Source organism: Ochotona princeps, chromosome 3, assembly GCF_030435755.1.
Source record: "Ochotona princeps isolate mOchPri1 chromosome 3, mOchPri1.hap1, whole genome shotgun sequence".
Classification (NCBI taxonomy): domain Eukaryota; kingdom Metazoa; phylum Chordata; class Mammalia; order Lagomorpha; family Ochotonidae; genus Ochotona; species Ochotona princeps.
In genome coordinates, this window is record NC_080834.1 from 88,306,693 (window position 1) to 88,329,116 (window position 22,424).

At 45.5% G+C, this 22,424-nt stretch overlaps 1 protein-coding gene across 2 annotated transcripts in view; it reads right to left on the minus strand.

Annotated features, from left to right (window-relative positions):
• MYLK (myosin light chain kinase) overlaps positions 1-22,424 on the minus strand; it is a 171,876-nt gene that overhangs the window by 126,063 nt on the left and 23,389 nt on the right. For both annotated transcript variants that reach the window (XM_058661988.1, XM_058661987.1), the window contains exon 2: positions 2,036-2,243. In XM_058661988.1, the coding sequence (XP_058517971.1) occupies positions 2,036-2,243 (208 nt within the window). The remainder of the gene's footprint in view (positions 1-2,035; positions 2,244-22,424) is intronic.

The window sequence follows — 22,424 nt, forward strand, 5'->3', positions numbered from 1 at the left end:
ATCAGATCCAACTTCCCAAACAATAGGAATTGCAGAGAAAGTTTGCGCAAAGTTTTATATACTTCCCATGCACTCCTAACTCACTCCAACCTTCTGTTAACCTGGATCATGGAAGGGAAGGGCTAGATCAGGCCATAGAAACCATGGGATTCAAATCCTCACTCTACAGAAATAAGGATCAACAGGTTCCAAGCCACACAACTGAATGGTAAAGTCAGGACCAGGACTACTTCAGCCCTGGACTGGGAACTCTCTCCATTCCCCTGGTTCCATACAAAACCTGGCGGGGGGTGGGGGAGGAGGAGGGGGCAGAGGGAAGAGGAGCAGAGTGGGAGACAGAGAGGTAAGGGATAGGGTAATTGTTATTTGTCGACCTTAACTCAAAGTTAGGGAACTGAAAAAGTGGGTCCTGGGGAGCAGCATGGCAGAGATGAGGTCAGTCCCTCCTGAGACTTCTCATCAAGAGTGCCCTGACATGGCCCTTGAGGGTCATTAAACAAATGAGTCACTGGATGAAAGAATTTCAGAAAAGCATCCAAACTATGTGTGCTGCGAGGTGCAACCTGGCTGCCCCAGGGTGTGGGGAAATAAGGAAAACAGGACACAGACACCTTGCACCTTGCTCTTTGTGGAACCTTCCCAGCTACTTTAACTCTCCCTCTACAGTCCTCACACGCAGTGCTCCAGAAAACCAGGAATGGGAGGAGGTCCCTCTGGAAGACAGTCTGACTTGCTGGCTTATAGGTGGGGCAGCTTAGAAAGGAGGGGGACCTGTCTGACATCTGAGAAGCTGGCTGACCCTGTGATCTTTCAGTCATCAGGTCGTGAAGCATCAGCTGGGGGTCCGACCTTGAGATCGCACTGACAGCAGGAAAGCAGGCTTATTTATGGTCAGATGTCTCCCTTGCAAGTTCTAAAGTTCATCGGATGTTTTCAAGGACAGAGGGGGTTGGACAAAGACACAATAGCAAATTCGTGTTAAGAGACTGGTGGGTGTCTCTCGCGTATTTTCTGATCTCTATCCCTTTCTAATAACAGGCACCTATTGTTTTGTAAGGTTATGCTAATGGCAATAAAATTTATTGGGCAATTCTCTAAATTTCTCAAGAGCTGCTGCATGCCAGGGAGCTTTCCTGAGACGACAGACCCAACCGTGAACAAGGGACAATGTTCTTTCCTCCCAGAATAACATGTGAAGTGGTGGCAAGTCCCAGCAGTGAGCAAAGGGTGCACAGCTATGAATTTGGAGAGTAAGAAGGATGTGGTGGATCAGCAGGGACTTGAAGAATGTGAGTGCCCGAGACAGCTGCAGACCTGAGAGGCGAGCCTGAGGCCAGGGTGGCCTCGACAGGGTATGCAGGTGAAAGGAGATAGGAGATGGGTCGGGGGACCTGGCATGGAAACAGCAAACATGAAAGTGAGGGATTCCCAGTGTGACACACACAATTCCTGGGGTGCCTCCCTGACCCTCACTACATTGAAGGGTTCCCAGCCCAGGGATGGGATGGCTCTTTCTCCTAAGTTCCTCCTTTGTTGTTATTGTGGTGCTCGTCATGGTTAAATTATATTACACTAATCATGCCTTTCTGCAATTCTTTTCCTTTCTTTTTTATTTATTGATCAATTTGAAAATGCTTCAGAGACAGAGAGAAGTCCTCTACTCACTGGTTCACCCCCTACACTCCAAGTGGCTGCAACAAGCAGCCTTAGGCCAAGTTGAAGCCAGGAGCCAAGAGCTTTATCTGGGTCTTCCATGTGGATGTCAGGGGCCCAAGCACTTGGGCCATTTTCTGTTGCTTTCCCCAGATCATTAGCAAGAAGTTGGATTGGAAGTAGAGCAGCCAGGACTCAAACCAATATCCACATGGGAAGCCTTATCACAGCGGCAGCTTTATTCACTACACCACAGCACAGGCTTGAAGCTTCTCCATTTCTCAGGATAGGCTGAGGCACAGCTCCAGGCCTTGGAGAGCGGACTTTTGGGGGAGACAACAATAGCTCAGCCCCAGGGAGGGCTCTCAGCCCTGGGACTTACCTTCCACTGTCAGCTCCACGGTCACTTGGCGGGCACCACGGCCATTTTTGGCTTCACAGGTATACTTCCCCTGGTCTTCTTCCTGGACGGCGTGAATTATGAGGCTGAAGTTGCCACGGATGCCACAGTCCAGCAGGAAGCGGCCCCCACTGGGGATGGGCTGCCCATTTCTGTGCCATGTCACCTGGGGCTCTGGGTAACCTCGGACCTGAAGGAAGAAGCAGAGAGGGTCACAGCTGCTGTCTCCCAAGCACTGACCCTGTGCAGGGATGGTCTGTGTGTCTGACATGAGTGAACTCTTTCGTCTTCATGTCAACCCTGCATGAAGACACCACTCTTTCATCCCCAAGATCCAGGGAAGGAGATGGAGATCCACAGGGTTCAAATGATCTCCCACGGTCCTAAAAGTCCCATGTGCATCTCGGCTAGACAGATCACTGCCCCCACGGGGCTCTTCAGCCTCGCTGTGTGGGAGCATCACTGGGGAGTACCCAGGTTCCACCCTGGGTCAACTAAATCTGAACCCCAGGGGTTCAGGTGGGGACTCAGTGAGAGACCCCTAGGCTAGTAACTCAGCCTAACACCTGAGCAAATCCTTTGGGGATCTTGTTAAAATGTGTTTTCTGTCTCCAGGGTCATGGTTGGGGCCCCAGATGTTGCATTTAGGACATGCTCAGTGACTCTGCTGGAACCTGGAACATATACTGTGAGCAGCAAGGATCAGGACCTGCACCACCCAGCAGGACAGCCACAGCCACAGGTGGCAGGGAAGCATTTGGGGTGTGACAAGTGAGACTGTACTACACTGTGAGCACTGTGTGCACATTCCGCACTGGGTTTGAAAGACAGTAGGAAGGAACTGTAAAATATCTCAGTAATTGAAGCACAGTGATTGCATGCTGAACAAGCAGTTTAACAGGCTAGAAAGAATAAATTATCAATTTCACCTGTTTCTTTTTACTTCTTAAAATATTTATTTGAAGGGTAGAGAAACAGAACACACACATACACATGCATACACATACATACACACATGGGGTGGGAGTTAGCTGGGGAAGGTTAATCCCCAAATATCCCTCACCAACTACGGCTGCAGCAAGCTGAGGCCAGGAGCCTGGGATTCTATCTGCATCTTCCACGTGAGTGGTAGGGGCCCAAGTACTCAAGTCATCGCCTGCTGCCTCCCAGGTTGTGCATCAATAGGAAGTTGGATTAGAAGCAGAGCCAGGATTCCCACCCAGGGATTCTGATATGGAACGTAGGTATTCCAAGCAGTTTCTTCACTGTAGTGCTAAAGGTCTCCCCCTCTTTCTATTTTTTATAATGGCCACTTGAAGAGTGATGCAATTATCCACATACATCTGTCCAGACTTCATGTGGCCCTCCTGGGGGCAGTGCTGCTCTGCATCCCTTTTCTTCTCTGTTGACATTTGCAAAGCAAGCCAGCGATGATCTATAGCAACCCTCCTGCCACCTGTCCTGTGAGGTTGGGGGTGATACTGTCTTGGCTCATGAAGTGGTGTGTACAAATGGGCAGAGTAGTATCCCACTATGATTAACGACCCCATGCACACTGTGGGAGGAAGAGCTGAGCTGACCGCATCAGTGTCTGTCTCTGGGTGGGATCCAGTCCCCATCCCAAGTGCATCCTCCCTCAGCCATCCATTGAGCTCAATGCTGCCACAGCTAGGATGCAGATATTTTCCTGAGCAAGGAGCTTCAAAGCATAGCGAGAGCCACAGGAGGGAAACAATCCCTCCTCTGGTTACCGTATATAGTTCTCCGACCCCAGGGTCCCTTCAGTGCCAGCCACTGTATCTCACAGAGACCTGGCCTCTGCATCTTCACTCATTTGGCCTCATTAAGCCAGGAACAGAACTGAAAGGCAACATTGAGTTGTATTACCTCCTTGTTTCTAATTTTTGGAAACAAGCAAGATGAAACATTCATGAGGAAATGCTTGGTTTCTGAAACCAATCCCTTCCCCCCACCAAAAAAAAAAAAATCAAGTGAGCTCTGTCTGAAGCCACCATAGTCTCACTAAATCAAGCATATCACACCTTAGGTTGACCAGCTTCCAGGGACCAAGGGCTTCACAGCTGTGAGCAATTATGGACTGAATATTAATAGGGGTTGTCTCTGGTGGGTGAGACTGTGGGCCTCGGTCCCTTCCCTCTTGGTGAACACTTAGTTTCTGATACTTCTACACATAACAAGACTTGGCCTTTGTGCAAAAAAAATTAAATTTAAAAATGTGATCCTTTTACATTAGGACATCTGTGTAACAAGCGTGTAGCACACTCATACATTTGTCTGGGCTCTCATGGGATTTCTTTTTACTTTTTTTATTATATATATATATTTTTTTATTAATTATTTTGCATTACGTGACAGTTTCATAGGTTCTGGGAATCCCCCTACCCCTCCCTCTCCCCTCCCCCCTGGTGGATTCCTCCACCTTGATGCAGTATTACAGTTCACATTCAATCAAGATTCTTTCCTTGCAAACATATACCAAGCACAGAGTCCAGCTACTTATTGTCTAGATAGGTTGAACAGTTTCTTGGGGAGACCATTTTTGGTCCGAAGTTAGAGCTGGTCGAATATCATCACAGTCAATTAAGAGTCCCAATATAACATCAACAGCAATTTGCAATATTATGGAATTGACATGGTTTTGAGTAACCAATATGTTAAAAAAGAAAAAAGTCCCAACCACAACCTATGATTAGCTCATTGACATTTCAATTTTAGTTTATATACAGGACCGGCTGCTATATACCTTAAAATGGCTATAAGGTACCATTCAGCTGTCTCGTGTCTATTTCATTTTAGTATTTAGCCATTTGTTGTGTTGAAGTATAATTTTGCTGGTTAACCTAGCAGTCTAGAAAAAAAGGGCTACTGCCCAGATGAACATGATGTACATCTGAAGGTGACCACTGGTGTGCATCCGTGTGAAATCATGGTGCCATGTGGCACTATTTGGCACAAAGGAGCATCAGAAAACAACTGCCTGTTTAAAGCCATCTTCTCTCTTTTTTTCTCTCTAATCCCAAGTCTTTATTTTATTTTTTTATTTTGAATTTTATGGTACAGTTTCATAGAGTGTGGGATTTCCCTACTCCCTCCCCAAATTCCCACTCCCGACTGATTTTCCCCAAATTATTACAATGGTACAGTCCTTCATAAGCAGTCATAAATTCATCAGTCTGTTATTTAAGTGTGCCCTGACATTGCTGGTACAGACAATGTCAGACAGTCCAGCATCCTGCTGTGCAGATATGTCCAACATTTCATCGGGAGTCCATCCTTGATTTGGAAGCAGAGATGTACACTGCATTGCATCTTCACATCTGGATATGATAGTCTCTTTTACGCCATAACTATACATTCCCTTAAATGAGAATCCACAAAACAAAGTCAACAACAGGTATAAAGTTAAAACCAAAAATTTACAGCACCATGGGGTGGAAACACACCACTGAATAACCAAAGCATGGGTGAAGAAATGAAAACAAAAACACAAAAGCCTCTTGGGTAAAATGATGCCACTGTGCAAACCATGAGTCAGTGATGAATTTGACAAGAGAAAAGAAACTATTTGGAAGAAATGAAAATAACAACAAAAACATCAAAACACATGGGATGAAGCAAAAACAGTATGGAAAGGGTTATTGATCTTACAATTTGCATGAAGGCTACTTATATCAGAGAGAACATATGGTCATTTGTCCTTTTGAGATTGACTTATTTCACTGAGCATAATGGTCATCTTCTCACTTTCAGAGAGAGCTGAGGACAGAAGGAAGACCATTGGCTGACCAGTCCTGTACAGAATTTGCAAAAGGTTGAGCGCCTTCCAGAAGAAAAAAGCGTGACATCCTGGTGGTAGCTTCAGACTGGGGCAGTGAGGAGCAGGGCCACTAGCAGGAGATGAATCATTAACCGTACTAACATTCCATCAGCAGGCACGCTGGCCCCCTGCAGCAGGGCCAGCTCCAGATGCCCATCAGGTTTGGAAGCATCAATGATTAACCAGACAACACAAGCATGCCAGACCTCGGGGACACAATCTCACAGCCTCTCTTTTCCCCCTCACTTTCTACACTTACCCGAAAAGTTACCTCTGAAATGCCCTGTGAAATAAATGCTCAGAAATTCAAAAATATGCAGATGCTGGAATTGGAGTTTTCCAATGAGACTGTTTTGGATTGAAGGCAAAGGCAGGAGTGTCTGCAGCCTCACTTAGTGCCAAGGTCTGCATGATTTGCAACATCAATTCTTGTCTTTCCAGTCCCTGGAAAACATGTTTAACTTCTACCTAATGTGGCCTAATCATAAGCCAACCTCAAGGAAACCCATTCCTACTGTCTGCCCACCCTCCTGGGCTCCCTGGCATGTATGGACATAGTTCCTGCCTTCCCTGACAACTTTATCTGCCAACATCTCTGTCCCTCAAGCCAGGATGCCACAGCTTGGACTTATACGGTTAGGAACTTCATCAGGAGCACAGTACACACCTACTGGTGCTTTACCTTTCAGAGAGCCCTTCCATACAGACAATCTTATCTGATCCTTGCAACACTGTGAGGGAAGTGTCTAAGGTTGGGAAACCCAAGTGCAAGATCTAAACGATGGCTTCAGAGGACCCTCTCTGCAAGCCGCCCCCGTTGTTACCCCAGGTGACTGGGAATGGCCCCATGGCACAAACTAAGAGCATCTACGATAGCCCCAGAGCTGACCCCAGCATCAAGCATGCGTAGCTGAGAAAAAAGACCTGAAGTGGTGGATGGTTTGTCACTGAGCTCACACAACAGATTAAGTGGCATATCTGAGGCCCCAATATTGGTCTTCAAGCTGACCAATTCATGGGTTTGGTGAGCTGAGTTTTCTAGAACTCAAATCTGTTAGATAAGTGTCCCTTACCTGAAAGAATTTCAATGTTATTAAAGATCAGAGAAATATCTGTTCCTCAGTTATGGAAAAAAAATCAGATGAGTCCCAGATAACATTGGTCACATCAGGAGTAAATCTTGGGCTGTATTCCAGGATTTCCAGTAGGATAGGGGCTGTGCACATGTATGCAAGACACACCTAGGACATCAGTAAAATGCAGAGCCGGGAGCTGGAGGGCTGGGACTGAGTGTCCTGTGCCTGGCCAGGCTTCCTAGCCTTTCTGGGTTGTGATTCCTTCCTTTTATTGAAGAGAAAACTGCTCTTGCTGTCCTTGGCTCCTTCCATCTCTGAATGCTTTTTGTTTTGTTTTGGTTTGGTTTGGTTTGGTTTTAAATGGTGACCCATTTAGCTTCCTGGGGAAGATGCTTTCTTCTCTCTTCCACTTTCCTCTGGCTCCAACCCACAGCTCCAGTACCCTCTAATCCTCCATCCGAGCAAGCCAAGTGACCACGAGGAGAAATGCTCACGACATGAATAGGCAGCCCCAACTTCTCACCATAATGAGTTTTTGGAAACAACCCAAGGAGGGTCATTCTAAGAAGAGTCATACATTTTTTCCTTTTTTTTTTTTTTTTTGCCACAATAGCCACATTTAATTGGAGGCTGTGTTCTTGAACAAAGGCCCAATATCAAATAAATCATGGGCATAGCCAACAACCTGTCATAAAAATGCAGATACAGTAACCATAACCCCTATAAGAATTTCACAGAGTCAGACTGTGCTTTGGCCCTATAAAATGTCCTCAAAAACCTTTATGGCCTCAGAAGGCCTTTAAAAGAATGGGGTTTGTTGGGTTTGATGGTTGAAGCTGATGTTGGAACTGCAAAGAGGTAGCTGCTGCCTGTGTCACCTGAAAGACAGTTTGCAAACCAAATACTATCTTGAGATTTACTTAATGGCTGCAAATGAAGGATTCTAAAGCTTTTTGTTTTCTGTTAATACCAGTTTATAAAACAGGAAGTGGATTATACCACACATGTGTGTTTTTATAACATTATTAAATGCTTTCCAAGAGAATATTCTTCAGTCATGCATTCAATTCTTAATTTTTAAAAATTATTTTGATAACCTTTACATAGTTGATTTGGGCACAAAGGATCAAGGGCTACAGGAAAGTGGGTAAGACCATTGTTTCCACATTCTCTCTCTCTCTTTTTTTTTTCTGTATCAGGGGTAAAGAGGGAGAAGCCCTACCCTTTAAAAAATTGTTTTAGATGCACCCAAGGCTATCAATTCATTCCCAGTTGCACAAGACAGGATTCTGAAGCTGAATTAGGGCAGCAGCAGACTCCGGGTCTCCACAGCCCCTGGAAGAGACTCAAGAAGCAGCATAAAAAGAGGGACCCTGCCACTGTGTGCTCTGTGGTCCTGGCAACCACAGGGTACAGCTATAATGGCTCAGCTTTCAGCCAGGACAGGACAGGAGAAAGGAACAGAGGTCCTGCCCACGCTGGGGATGGAGAGAAGTCACAAGGAGAGAAGCCAGACTGAGTCAGGGCCAGGCAGAAGACAACTTGATTCCAGCAGGATGTGGGGATTGGGGAGTACTCCAAGAAGATGGGAGGTATGAGCCCAGGAGGGTGCGTGTGTGTGTGTGTGTGTGTGTGTGTGTGTGGTGGGGGAATGGGGGCACATGTCAGTATTTACTTGGTTGGTGAACTGAATGGATGCTGGGAAAGGCTAGGCCTACAGATGGACATGTAGGAAAGCTTTGAGGCTGATAAGGGCTGGTTCTGCAACACCACCCTCTGTGCATGAACAGGGGCCTGCCAGCCTGCCTGCTCTGTATTTCTTGTCTTGGACTAGGTGTTTCCTTTCATGAGAAATACATTCTTTAGGATAAAGGATGATGGCTAGAAATGGGGAATTCAGCCAATGTTGCTAAAGAATCAGTTGAAACAGACTCGTTCCTTTACCCCATCTCAGAACATCAGCTCATTCAGGTAATAAATGCACACAGGTATACAACACAACCAATTAAAACATTAATTCCTCAGATGGATTAGCCCACCAACACGGTCTCTGAGACTCAGCTCCCGGGTGCACATGGAGCAGAGTGAGAAGAGAGCAGTGGGCATGGCATGATCAAGATCCTGGCCCATGTTTGTCAGCAACTGGCACCAGTTCTGCCCCCCTCCCCACCCTGCCTGGGCAAGCTGGTCCTTGATTAGGGCTCTGAAGGATTCCCTTGCCAACTGTCAAAAGCCTTGGCTGAACCCACAGAACCCACAGGGAAGGGATCACATTGGCTGACAATCAGGAGAAAGATTTAGCCTGGTGGATGGTCCCATCACTAGGCCAGCATGTGCAACATGGAGGACCCAAACTCAGAGGAGCATTCCCCACCCTCAGCCAATGCCACACGGGTCTCCTGAACCAGATGCCTGAAGCTTCTCAGTGTGCTCTGCCACTCACACTTTCTGTGCCTGGTTTCTTTTCCCATGATCCAAGACCCAGGAATGCCCACATCCATTTGCAGGTCTGAAGACTTCCTGCTTCACTAACAGCACAAGGCAAACTGTCACTTAGCAGCCTTGGGTTATACTATGGACCCTTCTCAGTCTAAAATCAAACAAGCAAAACCCCCCCAAAAGATCTGCTTCCTTTTTTTAACAGAAAATGATGTATTCAATTACTTGAATGTCAGAGTTACAGAGAGAGAGAAAGAGAGTTTGCATCTGTTGGTTCACTATCCAGGCGGATGCAAGGGCCAGGGCTGGGCCAGGCCAAAGTTAGCACCCAGGAGCTTCCTCCAGGTCTCCCTGGAGGGGCTCGATTAGGCCAGATTCCACTGCTTTCCCAGGCACATTAGCAAAGAACTGATCAGAAGTGGAGTATCGGCCCAGTGCCGTGGCCTAGTGGCTAAAGTCCTCACCTTTGATGCACTGGGATCCCATATGGGCGCCGGTTCTAATCCCATATGGGCGCCGGTTTACATTGCTCGGTAGAGGCAGGTGCTAGAATCAGGAATTGGACCTGATGGAACACTTCTACATGGAATCCAGGTATTTTAAACACTGGGCTAAATGTTCGTGCCTGAGTATATTTTTGTATAATCAATGCATCTATTGATAGTGGTTCATTTTTGGCCTATGGATGTTCAATTGCTACTGTATCCTTTTTTTTTTTATTATTATTATTTAACTTCATTAATTACATTGTATTATGTGACACAGTTACATAGATACTTGGGTTCTCCCACCCCTGCCCAAACCCTCCCACCATGGTGGATTCCTCCACCTTGTTGCATAACCACAGCTCAAGTTCAGTTGAGATTCCCCCATTGCAAGCATACACCAAACATAGAGTCCAGCATCTTATTGTCCAGTCAAGTTCAACGTCTTCTTAGGTATACCCTCTCTGGTCTGAAGACAGAGCTAGCAGAGTATTATCCCAGTCAATTGAAAGCTCCAACATACCATCAGCAAAAATTTACATCATTATGGAATTAATTGACATAGTAATGAGTAACCAACATGTTGAAAGTAAATACGAGTTCCCAGCCACCTTCTGTGATCACCTCACTATACTTCAATTTAGTTTATACACAACATATAACATTCAAAACATAACATGTTATACATAACATCATATCATCTTAAATTAAGGCAAACATGTGGTATTTAACCTTTTGTGATTGGCTCATTTCCCTTAGCATGATGGTTTCCAGTTTGGCCCATTTGGCCACAAAGAACTGCATTTTGTTTTTTTTAATAGCTGAGTAGTATTCCATGGAGTAGATGAACCATAGCTTTCTTATCCAATCCTCTGTTGATGGGCATTTTGGTTGCTTCCATGTTTTTGCAATTACTGATTGTGCTGCTATGAGCATAGGAGTGCATGTTGGTTTCTCATAAAACAATTGTTCTGGATATATTCCTAGGCGTGCTATTGCTGGATCATACGGTATGTTGAATTTGAGTTGTTTGAATATTCTCCATACTGATTTCCATAGAGGCTGTACCAGCCTGCAGCCCCACCAGCAGTGGAGTAGGGATCCCTTTTCCCCGCAACCTCGCCAACAAGTGTTGTTGGTGCTTTTATTCATGTGGGCCAGTCTTACTGGCGTTAGGTGGTACCTCATTGATGTTTTAATTTGGATTTCCCTTATTACCAGGGAACTTGAGCATTTTTTCATATGTTTATTTGCCATTTGGGTTTGTTCCTTTGTGAAGTGTTTGCCCATTTCCCGTGCCCATTTCTTGAGTGGCTTGTTTGTTTTGACATTTTGGTTGTTTTGTAGCTCTTTGTATATTCTGGAGATCAGCCCTCTATCACCTATGTCGTGTGCAAAGATCTTCTCCCATTCTGTGGGTTGCCTTTTTACTTTGTTGATTGTTTCTCTAGCTGTACAGAAGCTTCTTAGTTTGATGAGGTCCCAATTGTTTATTTTGGTCTCGATTTCTACTGCATTTGGAGTCTTTTTTAGGAAGTGAGGGCCTACCCCTAAGTGTTCCAGTGTGTTTCCAACATTTTCTTCCAAAAGTTTGAAGGTTTCTGGATGTAGGTTTAGATCTGTTATCCATTTAGATCTGATCTTAGTGTATGGTGAGAGATGTGGATCTATTTTTTTGTTTCTGCAGGCTATTAACCAGTTGTCCCAACAGCATTTATTGAACAGACCTTCCCATTTGCCTGGATTGTCGTTTGTCTTTTTGTCAAAGATTATTTGGCTGTACCTGTGTGGGTTTCCTTCTGGTGTTTCTATTCTGCTCCATTGATCTTCCTCTCTATCTTTGTGCCAGTACCAGGCTGTTTTGATAACCACTGCCCTATAGTATGTCCAGAGGTCCGGAACTGTGATTCCCCCTGCTAACTTCCTGTTCTTCAGGATGGTTCTAGCTATCCGTGGTTTTTTGTGCTTCCAGATGAACTTTTGGATCATTGTTTCCAGTTCCATGAAGAATGTTTTGGGCAATTTGATTGGGATTGCGTTGAATGTATATATTGCTTTTGGCAGTATAGACATTTTAATGATATTGATTTTACCTACCCAGGAGCATGGGATGTTACTCCATCTTTTGAGGTCTTCCATTTTAAAGATAAAGGGTGGAAGACTGAGTAAGTTTAACTAACTTGCCCAAAATCATACTGATAGCATAGGAGGGCTGACATTGAAATGCAGGCAGTATAATCTAAAATCATAAACTTTTAATCATCACACTTGCCTAACTCAAGGTATTACTCTCTTTGTATTCCTCAACTAAGTATAAAAAAACCCACTGAATTTGCTTTCTATACAGGACAGAATGGAAGTAATTCAGAATATGGGAGCCATCAAATATTCAGAGAATAATGTAAGGTACTCTATGGCAGCCCTGCTTCCCATCCAGCTTCCTGCTTGTGGCCTGGGAAAGCAGCAGAGGACGGCCCAAAGGGTTGGGACCCTGCACCCACGTGGGAGACCCAGAAGAAGCTCTTGGCTCCTGGCTTCGGACTGGCTCAGCTCCAGCTATTGTGGCCACTTGGGGAGTGAAGCATCAGATGGAAGATCTTCCTCTCTGTCTCTCCTCCTCTGTGTATATCTGTTCAATAAAAATAAATCTTAAGAAAAAAATGGGGCACCCAGGACGCAAACCAGCACTGATATGGAATGTTGGTACTGCTGTCGACAGTTTAGCTTGCTATGCCATGGAGCCAGCCCCTTAATTCCCTTTTATGAGTATACAAACATCGAAGACTTGAAGCCATCCAACAAAGAATCTGCGAGCGATGGCACACCTCTCATTTTGATGCTCTTCTTGTTTCAAAGTCGTTGTTTTCATTAAAAAAAAAAAAAAAAAAAGAGTGTTCTTCTGGTGAAACTAACCCCCAGTCACTCTGGGATAGCTGTGGGAGTCCAGCCTCCCTGGGAACCCAGACATTTTGGCCTCTGAGGACACCACGTTATCAGTTATCAAGGCAGGCCCTCTAGAGTGCTCTTCCATGGCTGCTCTTCAGCTCTGTTACCAAGTAGAAATCAACACTCAGACATGTGAAAACAATAGTAAGAGGCATGTGATTTCACAAGTTAATGCAATGGTTTGATTGGCTGAGGATTCCTCACTCACCTTATAGGGAAAGTGCTCCCTCTCTGCCTCTATCACATGTGAATCTGGTGGGGATGCCAATCAGTGAGAGGTCTGCTGGTCAGAGTGCTTGGTCTCAAGAAACTTGACCTGTGTCAATCAATCAGAGATCTTCCCTGTGCATTTATCTTTGAAGATGTATGGAAGGCAGATTTACAGGGAGAAGGAGAGACAGAGAGAAAGATCTATCTGCTGGTTCACTCCCCAACAGCCAGAGCTGTGCCAATCTGAAGCCAGGAGCCAGAAGCTTCTCTTTCCGGACTTCCCACAAGAGTGCAAGGTCTCAAGGCTTTGGGCCATCCTCTATTGCTTCCCCAGGCCATAAGCAGAAAGCTGAAAGGGAAGTGGAGCATGGACCTGAGCCTGAGTATGGGATCCTGGTGCTTGTAAGGTGAGGACTGAGGCACTGCGCTGGATCTACACATTTATCTTTGATACTGAAAGACCAAGACCTACTCGTTTCATAGGGGTCCAAAGGTGGGGAATGGGGAGCGGGATTGAAGCCTGAAGCTATCTGCTAAAGCCATCTTCTCCCATTCCCACCCCTCATTTTCTTGCTTCTATCCAAGATGAGAACAAGAGTTCCCACAAGCAGTGAAGGAGAAGAAAAAAAATGCCAACAGCTGCTTGCCAAAGGGTGCCCTCTAGAACCTCTCAGTAATACAAAACCTGTATGTTATTGTTGTTTCACCTGCTTTCAGTGGTTTCTGTCATTTGCAGGGCAAGAGTCCTAGCCAATCCAGGAAGGCATATGGCCTTTGGAGTTAGACAACCTGTATGTGAGCACTGATTATACTAAGAACCAGCTGCCTGACCTTGGGCAGGCTCTGAATAATTCCCTTGCCAACAGTTTGGCCTGAATTTTACATGAGACAGGGATGAAATCCACTCACATGGGAAATTTTTTGATCAAACAAGATAACACAATTACAATAGTACATCAATAGACTCTAAAGATTAAATCCCTCTTGTCTTTCAAAGTTGATTGTTTGTCAATCCATTCAGCTCCCAGCCTTCTTACCAGTGTGAAACAACTTTGGCTCTAAGAGTTACCAGCAGTAGTGAACTTCTGAGCTCTGTGTGCCTCATCTTACATGACTCATAATCCTGCAGATATCCCACTCTTAATTAGGTAAAAACCTCACATTCTGAGAGCACTTTTCACTCGGTTTGAACTGGCTAGTTATTTTTACTGGAAGAGTTGAAATCCATTTTGGAAAGCCCCATCGTTCTCATGTCACACAACAAAGTACACTTCTACATAAGCATCCAGTGAGGTCATACCATATCGTCCTTCCACGTGCACTTTTGAGACATGACCATCTCCTGGGTTTCTGCCTCATTGACTAATGCAGCCCTGGAATATCAAGGGAGCATGGGGGAGAGTCCAGGGCTGAAATCAACCTGGCACCATAAATCTGAGATTTCTAGCCAGTCAAGGTTGAGACATGGAGAGAAGGAGACATACATCACTGGCAGAAAGGATAGAGCTGAGGCTAGCCCCCCAGACCACACAGACACCATGCCATCCCCCCACTAGCAGGGCTCAGGTATAACAAGAGGGACCCCAAAAAGGGTCTCAGAAAATACAAGATACTTCTGTTTAGAAGCAAGGGCAGGCAAAAGTGACTTGAGGGTTCCCCCAAGTCCGGGTACATAATTACTCAGACTTCTGGGCTTACTTTCAAAACTTGGGGTCTTTTCTGTCTGCTCTCACATCTGCTGCATGTGTGAAGTGAATGGACAAAGTCCATATTCTACTGGCACTCCTGCAGGTGGTGAGGCAGGGAGCTCAGCAGGAGAGGTTATGGACACACAGCCTTTCAAGCCACCCATGTCAGTGTCACTGTCAGGTCAGGGGAGAACCTCTGTGACTCTGCCAGAAAGCCCCTTGCACAGGTGGCAGCCATGGTTAGGGCAGAGAATTTGCTCTGAGCGTCTACTTTCTCAAAGGCATTCAGATTTGTCCAGAGAATCACATCAGAGAGGAAATCAACAGTTGTTTTCTCACGCAGAATGAACATCTGACTGGCTATCAGGCTGGAGAAAGCAAACTTTCTTTTCTTCTTAAGATGTGTCTATTTTACTTGAAAGTCAGTTACAGTGAGAGTGGGAGAGGCAGAGAAATTTTCCATCTACTGGTTCACTTCCCAAATGATGGTGATGGTCAGAGCTGGGCTGGACTGAAGCTGGGAGTCAGGAGAATCTTTTGGCTCTCCCATGTGGGTGCAGGGGTGCAAGGCTTTGGATCATCCTCTGCCATTTTCTCAGGTCATAAGCAGGAAGCTGGATTGGAAGTGGAGTATCTGGAACTCAAACTGGCACACACATATGGGTTGCCAGCATCAAAAGGGGGGGACTAGTCTGATGGACCCACCACGCTGGCCCTGCAACCTTTCTTAAAATATTTTCATTTTCACTAATACAGTTGCCACTGATAGCCTCTGTTCTGCCTCTACCATCTTCATTTCCACTTCCTTTGAGGACAATCACATTTAATTCTTTTAGCTATTTCTTCTGGTGTTTTCTTTTATTATTTCCAAATAAAAATGATACAGTTATGCTTTTTACTTGTAGGTATCATCTCAGCCTGACTTGAAACTTGCTCTCCAATGCAACAGTGTTGAGAAGTGATGAGGAGCTGATGGAGTCTGACGGTTCTGCCTTCATGAGTGTAATCAAGTGTCCTCATAAAACTACACGAGCAAGTAAGTACGCCCACACTTGGCCTCCCACCTTATATCACGTGAGAACACAGCATCTATGCTGCCCAGAGGAGGCAGCAACAAGGAATTGTCTTGAAAACAGCGAGATTAGGCTGCCACAAGCCAGCACCTTGATCTTAAATTCCCAGTCTCCATACCCATGGGGAATGGCTTCCTTTGCTTATAAACTGCACAGTCTGTGGGTGTTTTGTAATGACATCACAGACTAAGACAACCACTTCATTTTCTGTACCAGATAGGAGCCTTTGGCTCTCAAATATCATCCCTCCTCTAAACTCTCCTGTTACTTCCTCCCATAATCACATCATAATTTTTGCTGTTAATATAGAATGCTTGTTACATCTTAGTTTTGCTCACTGCCAAGCCACACTGACATTTACAACTAAGTTTCGTGTGAGCTTTTCATTTTCATTGGAGTTAATAATTCCCCTACTTTCGATTTGCTTAGTTTAAGGACCCTAAATTCTTCAGAACCAAATTCTTGAGAACTATTATGGTCAGTAATCGCTGAAATATAGATAACTCATCAGCCAGCTGTTTCTATTTTTATATTTTTCTCCTTTGGAGACATCCCTCCTAAAAAACTCTATCTTTCCCCTATGATCTAAGCTTATGCTTTCTAGCCAATGCACAGTGGCTCTGGGGCATTCCTCTTTGACCCTTTGCGAATATCTTGGTGTCCCTCACCCTTTTGATAGAACATGTCTCCAGGGCTTTCCTAAGAACAAATTCATGGGAAGCTGACCTTCAGACCTGGACCTTCCATATTTTTGCTCAACTGACATTTTGTCTGGCAGGAATTCTAGCTGGAAATCCTTTTCTTCAGAATTTTATAGGTATTGTTTCATAGTGTCTGAAGCATTGCACTCCTGGCATCCAGTGCTGCTATTGAGAAGCTTAATGCCACGCCAACTTACTAGTCCTTTACCTAGGACGTGTGTGTGTGTGTGTGTGTGTGTGTGTGTTCTTTCAAACTTTGATGATCTTCTCTTCACTCTACCTGACAGTCTAAAATTTCACGACTTGCCTTGCTGTGGGTCTTAATGTCCTTGTTGTGTCCTCTTCGGTGAATGGTTGCAGCCCTAGCAGTAGATTTCTTCAACATTATCTTTTGGCAAGTCTTTTGAATTTATTATTTTGGCTATTGTAATGTCAAAAAAACTTTTTTAGGCTTTCTAAAATTATCCTGAATTCTTGTGTAGTGGATACAAAATCTTATCTGTAACATGAAGTTTCTTAGAAGTTCCCTGCTTTCTGCAGTCCTCTGCCTTTTCTCATTGGCTTCTTCTACTTGGTTTATGTTCCTTCAGTTACAGCGGTGTCCCCTGGCCATCAGATGATCCTCCACTGGATTTTCACAGATAAAAGTGCAGAAATGAAAAGTTCTGGTGCACAAGCAAGGTCTTTCAACTTGCTGAGTCTCATGGTAGAAAGAGGAATGAAAAACTCCATCCTAACTCACATGTGGATCTTCTACTAGCTGACTGGCTGCACAAACAGGCATCTTCCTCCTTCTAACTTTGGTGTTGGTGGTAGGTGTGATGTTGGCGCCTGGCTCCCCAGCATTTAGGATGCCAGGGAAGGAAGACATTGCAGGCAAGGGCCCTTATTGCGACAGTCTGGCTTTGGCTCAGCCCCTCTCCCTCTGGAGTACAGCTTCTTGCCCTGTCTGCCACTGAACTTCATGTCTAGAAGTTGAGAGCTGGTAGGATTCAGTTTTTACCACAGAGGAACCCTGGTCCTCGGGGGTTGAGGTAGGAGCCACAACCTGGTACAGGGACCATGGGAGGGCACCTGGGCGCTTATCTGGCCAGCATCAGGCTTTTAAAAAAATTGTCAGCTTTACTCTGCTCCTCATGTTTTGAAAATGCTTGATCTTCCAATTCTTCAGCCTTTTTCAAGAATCCTACGACTTGCTTTTTATTGTTGTCCACTCCCATAACCACAGGTGAATCACAATGTAGGCAGCTGAAACTCATCTCAGATGACAGTTTTCCAGCATCCATAGATGCGTTTGTTGCCATCTCTCACCTGCTGTTGCTGCCTCCCACAGGTTTATAAGTTTTCACTCCTCTCTTTATAAAAGAGAGGCTTCTGGGCCCGGTGCAGTGGCCTAGAGGCTAAAGTCCTCGCCTTGAATGTGCCGGGTTCCCATATGGGTGCCAGTTCTAATCCTGGCAGCCTTTTCCCATCCAGCTCTCTGCTTATGGTCTAGAAAAGCAGTAGATGATGGCCCAAAGCTTTGGGACTCTACAGCCGCGTGGGAGATCCAGAAGAAGTTCCTGGCTCCTGGGTTCGGATTGGCTCAAGCTCCAGCTGTTGCAATCACTTGGGGAAGGAACTGTCAAATGGAAGATCTTCCTATTTCTCCTCCTCTCTGTATACCCAACTTTGCAATAAAAATAAATAAATCTTTAAAAAAGAGAGAGAAGCTTTTGAGTTGTTTTTTCTAAACAAGAGTAACAAGTGTGAGCAAAGATGTGGAGAAACTGCAACAGCAGGTGTGAATGTGAGACGGCACAGCTGCCATAGAAAACAGAATGCAGCTCCTCTTTGAATCCAGATGCAATTACTATGTGGTCCAGCAGTTCTAATTCTGGGCTTACACCCCCAACGAACAGTAACCAGGCACTCAAACAAGTGTGTATGTGTGTGTGTGTGTACTCATTCTTATGGCAGTGTTTTAAGAAAGTCACAAAAGGACACATGCTATGTGATTCCACTTAGGTGAGGTTTCCTAGACAAATTCCTAGAGAGGGGAAGTGGTTCCCAGAGGCTGGGAAAAGAGCATATAAGAAGTTACTACACCCTGGATACAATTTTAGTGCTGCAGGGTGAAGAATGTTCCAGAGATAGATGGTGGTGATGGTTGCACAACAATGTAAATGAACTTAATGTCACTGAACTCTAGACTTAAAAAAGGATTGAAACAGTAGATTTTGCTATGTGTGTGTTAACACAGCGAAAAAAAAATCAATGAGGGATGGTGTCATGACACAAAGCCACCAACTATGTGGCAGGCATCCCATATGGGTGCCAGTTCATGTCCTGGCTGCTGCTGCTGTTGCTCCACTTCTGACCCAGCTGGCTGGTAATTGCCTGGGAAAAGCAATGAAAGATGGCTTAAGTGCTTGGACCCCTGCCATCCCCCATGGGAGACTTAGGTGAAGCTCCTAGCTCATGGCTTCAATCTGGTCTAGCTCTGGCCATTTCAGTCCCTTGGGAAAATGAATCAGATGGTGAAAGATATCTCTTTACGTGTAGCTCTTTCAATATATAAATGAATCGTTTTTTAACAACCCATATATATGGATCTATTTATGAACTTTGTTGGGTTTCAGTAATCTATGTTTATATCTTTCCCAAAACTATGCTATCTTCAGTACAATAAATAATGTAAATCAGATCTAAGTCACTTTATTTAAAATGCTTCCCATGACTTCTCTGCTAAGAATGAGAGCCAGCTCTTATACGTTTCTCTTCCTACTCCTTCCCTCCTGTAGGTCCCTGCTAACTCTCTTCCTTTTATCCAGGCCACCCAGGAGTGGTTCAGTCTGTCAGAGCACACATGCAGCCTGGGCTGTAAAGAGGTGTGCACAGAGGACTACAGGAGTGCAGAGAAGCATGGAGGCTCCCTACAGGTGTTGATGGGAGCAGAGCAAGGTTCCTGGGTGTTGAGAGCGCCTAATGATCTATGGGGCTGTCTAGCACAGCACCGCAGACCAATGCCCTGAGGAGGGCAGCGGTAAACAAGTTCAGGAAGTGTCTTCCCCTTGGGGCGTGGCTGTGTGTCCTGCCTGCGGGGTGACCTTTTAGCTGATTGGTCGCTTCCCACGTGCAGGGGTGACCTTTTAGTTGATTGGCTAGGTGTTATATATAAGCAGGTTGGGTCCTGGAGTGGAGAGCAGACAGAGTAGAGAGGCAGACAGAGTAGAGAGAAAGAAGGAGCAGAGAGAAAGAAGGAGCAGTAGAGAAAGAAGGAGCAGTAGAGAAAGAAGGAGCAGAGAGAAAGAAGGAGCAGACGGCTTTCCTGTTTGCATGCTGCCTGATGGAATAAAGAGTTCCTACACAGTCACTCAGCGTCGGGTTTTCTTCCGTGGGTCCAGAGATTCCCCGACACCTGGGGCCACTTCTCAGTACAGTATCTGGTCAGAGAAGCTGGGGCAGGGGTGACTGAGAATGTTGGGGCCAAGGCTGAAGGCTGGGATCAATATTCAAGCATTCAGCAGTTGGGAGATGGTTCCTAAGAGCCCTGCCGGCCTCAGAACAGGTTCCTCAGGGCCCATGTGTTGGGAAGGGGCCTCGGGAATCAAGCTGCACTCCAGGCAGTGCAGGGGCAGCCTGGGGACTTCCTTGCCTTATGCAGATTTCTCTACAGACAGTTCCAGTTTAACCTGAGCAGCTTTCCTGGGCTACTCTTCTGCCAGATATTCTGCTTTTGTCAATTTAGTTCCACATGACACAGCTATCTCACAGGTATTGTTGCGGATTTGGGAGCAGGGCCCCAGCAATGCAGGAAAGAGAAAGAACTAAATACCAACATTACTCAAATGAGGCCCTATGGTGCTCACCACAGGGTGTGTGTGTGTGTGTGTGTGTGTGTGTGTGACTGTGCGTGTCTATGTGCCTCTGAATGTCTACATGTGTATGTGTCTGAATGCCGGTGTATGACTCTGTGTGTCAATGTCTGTGTGAGTATGCTTGTGCTGATGTGTGTGTTACTGTGTCTGGGCCTCTGTGTGTATCTATGCCTGTATGTGTATGTGAGTATGTTTGTGTGTATGTCTGTATCTATGTATGTGAGTATGTATACATGCCTCAGTGTACATGCGTGTGATCTGTATCTGTATGTCTCTGTGTATATGTGTATATCTGCATGTATACATTTGTGTGTATCTATGAACTTGTGTATGAATGTTTGTGTGTCTGTATATGTACATGGAATGTCTGTGTGTATGTCTCTGAATATATGTGTGTCCATCTCTATCTGTACATCTGGAATCCCAGCTAGAAACCACATTCAAAGCAGATTTAGACTTCCCAGTCTAAGCCACTGAAATCTCTTTTCTGAAGAAGCATCTGGAAAAATGGAGGGAAAAGCTGCCCAGTTATTCAGTGAAAAACAAAACTCAAACTTTCCTTTCCCCCTCTGCCAATGTCCCTTTCAACTCTGATCCTCAGAAAAGAAGGCATGGGGTGAGAGGAAGGGCTGGACCCCAGCTGAACTGGCACCCAGCATCCTCAGCCCCAGGGGGTGGCAGCTCCACAAACAGCAGCTGCAGCTCTTGCCTGCAAGGCTTGTTCCCTCATCATGACACCCCACCCCCAAGGCCACACAAGGAAGCAACAGGGAGGATTTTTATCTTAGCAACAGGAGCCTGGTGGAGGGGGTGCAGAACCAGAAGCTGAGGTTTTTCATGGGTGAATGTCCTAGAATGTCCCGCAGCAAAGGAAGAGGGAAGGGGCAGTATGCACCAAGCCTTGGCAGCAGCTCTGGTTTTCTAGTCACAGAGAAGTATGAGAAGTTGAGGAAGGGCCACTGTCACACAACGGCCATTTGACTAGTCTGGGCCAGGGGCTGATGGGCAGGGCAAGGACTCAGGCAGGCTGCTTGCAGGGTTCTAGGATAGCTCTGGCTGCTATTGTAAATGAGCCATCCTCAGACTTCCTAAAGCAAGCATGTTGGCTTTAGTCACACTATGGTCTCAGCAGTGGGGAAGAGGTAAGAAAGTTGGCTGGGAGAGGGCGCAGGTGTCACTCCCACTGGGAATGTTAGTAACAGGCAGAGAGAAATACACAACCCCAACTCTGCCTTGGTCTTGGCTTCTTTCAGTCTGGCTTGCTGCCCTGGCAAGGTCTACAAAGCCATACATGTGGGTGAGCTGGAATGTTCAGCTGTGACTGCCACGTGAGCTGAGGGACAGAGGCATGGAACGCAGAGCACCTTGACCTAAGTGACTCCCTGCTGGCCCATCTCTGGACCACGTGGCTCCTGTCCCTGACAACAACAGAGCCAACTCTCTAAATACACTTGAACACAGGATACCAGGGTCAGAGCACCATCTCTATGGTGGTAGCCCTTATCCATAAGGATGGAAAACATATACCACATCCAGGGCTGAATGCCAATCTGATCAGGTCTTAGTGGCTTTCTAGCTACAACCGGGGTTACTTGTAGTTTTGTCTGTAGGGGAGAGGATTGACTGCGTTTTTCAAACTAGTGCAGATTGATCCAATCACCCTGTAGAAGGCTTAAAGTCAGGCCTGTCCTAGAAAAATCTGAGACAACAAATCACCATTACATCACCTTCCATATTTCTTTTGCCCAACAGCAAGCATGGGATCGTATTTTCCATTAAAAAAAAAAAAAAACAGGACACATTATCTGACGAGAGATTTATGGGCAGTTTCCAGGTGCAAGAGGGAATTGGTGTTATAAAAACTTCAACATCAAAATATTCAAACTCCAAGGATATTTGGATGGCTTTACTGGAAAAAGGAGAGTATTTTAAATCAGAATGACTCGTGACGATTCTGAGATGACAACACTTGTAACAACTACATGGGCTATGCTTTTGTTGTTTCCAGGTATCTTTGGCACAGCTCACTATACATCTGTGAGTTACTCAAGACAG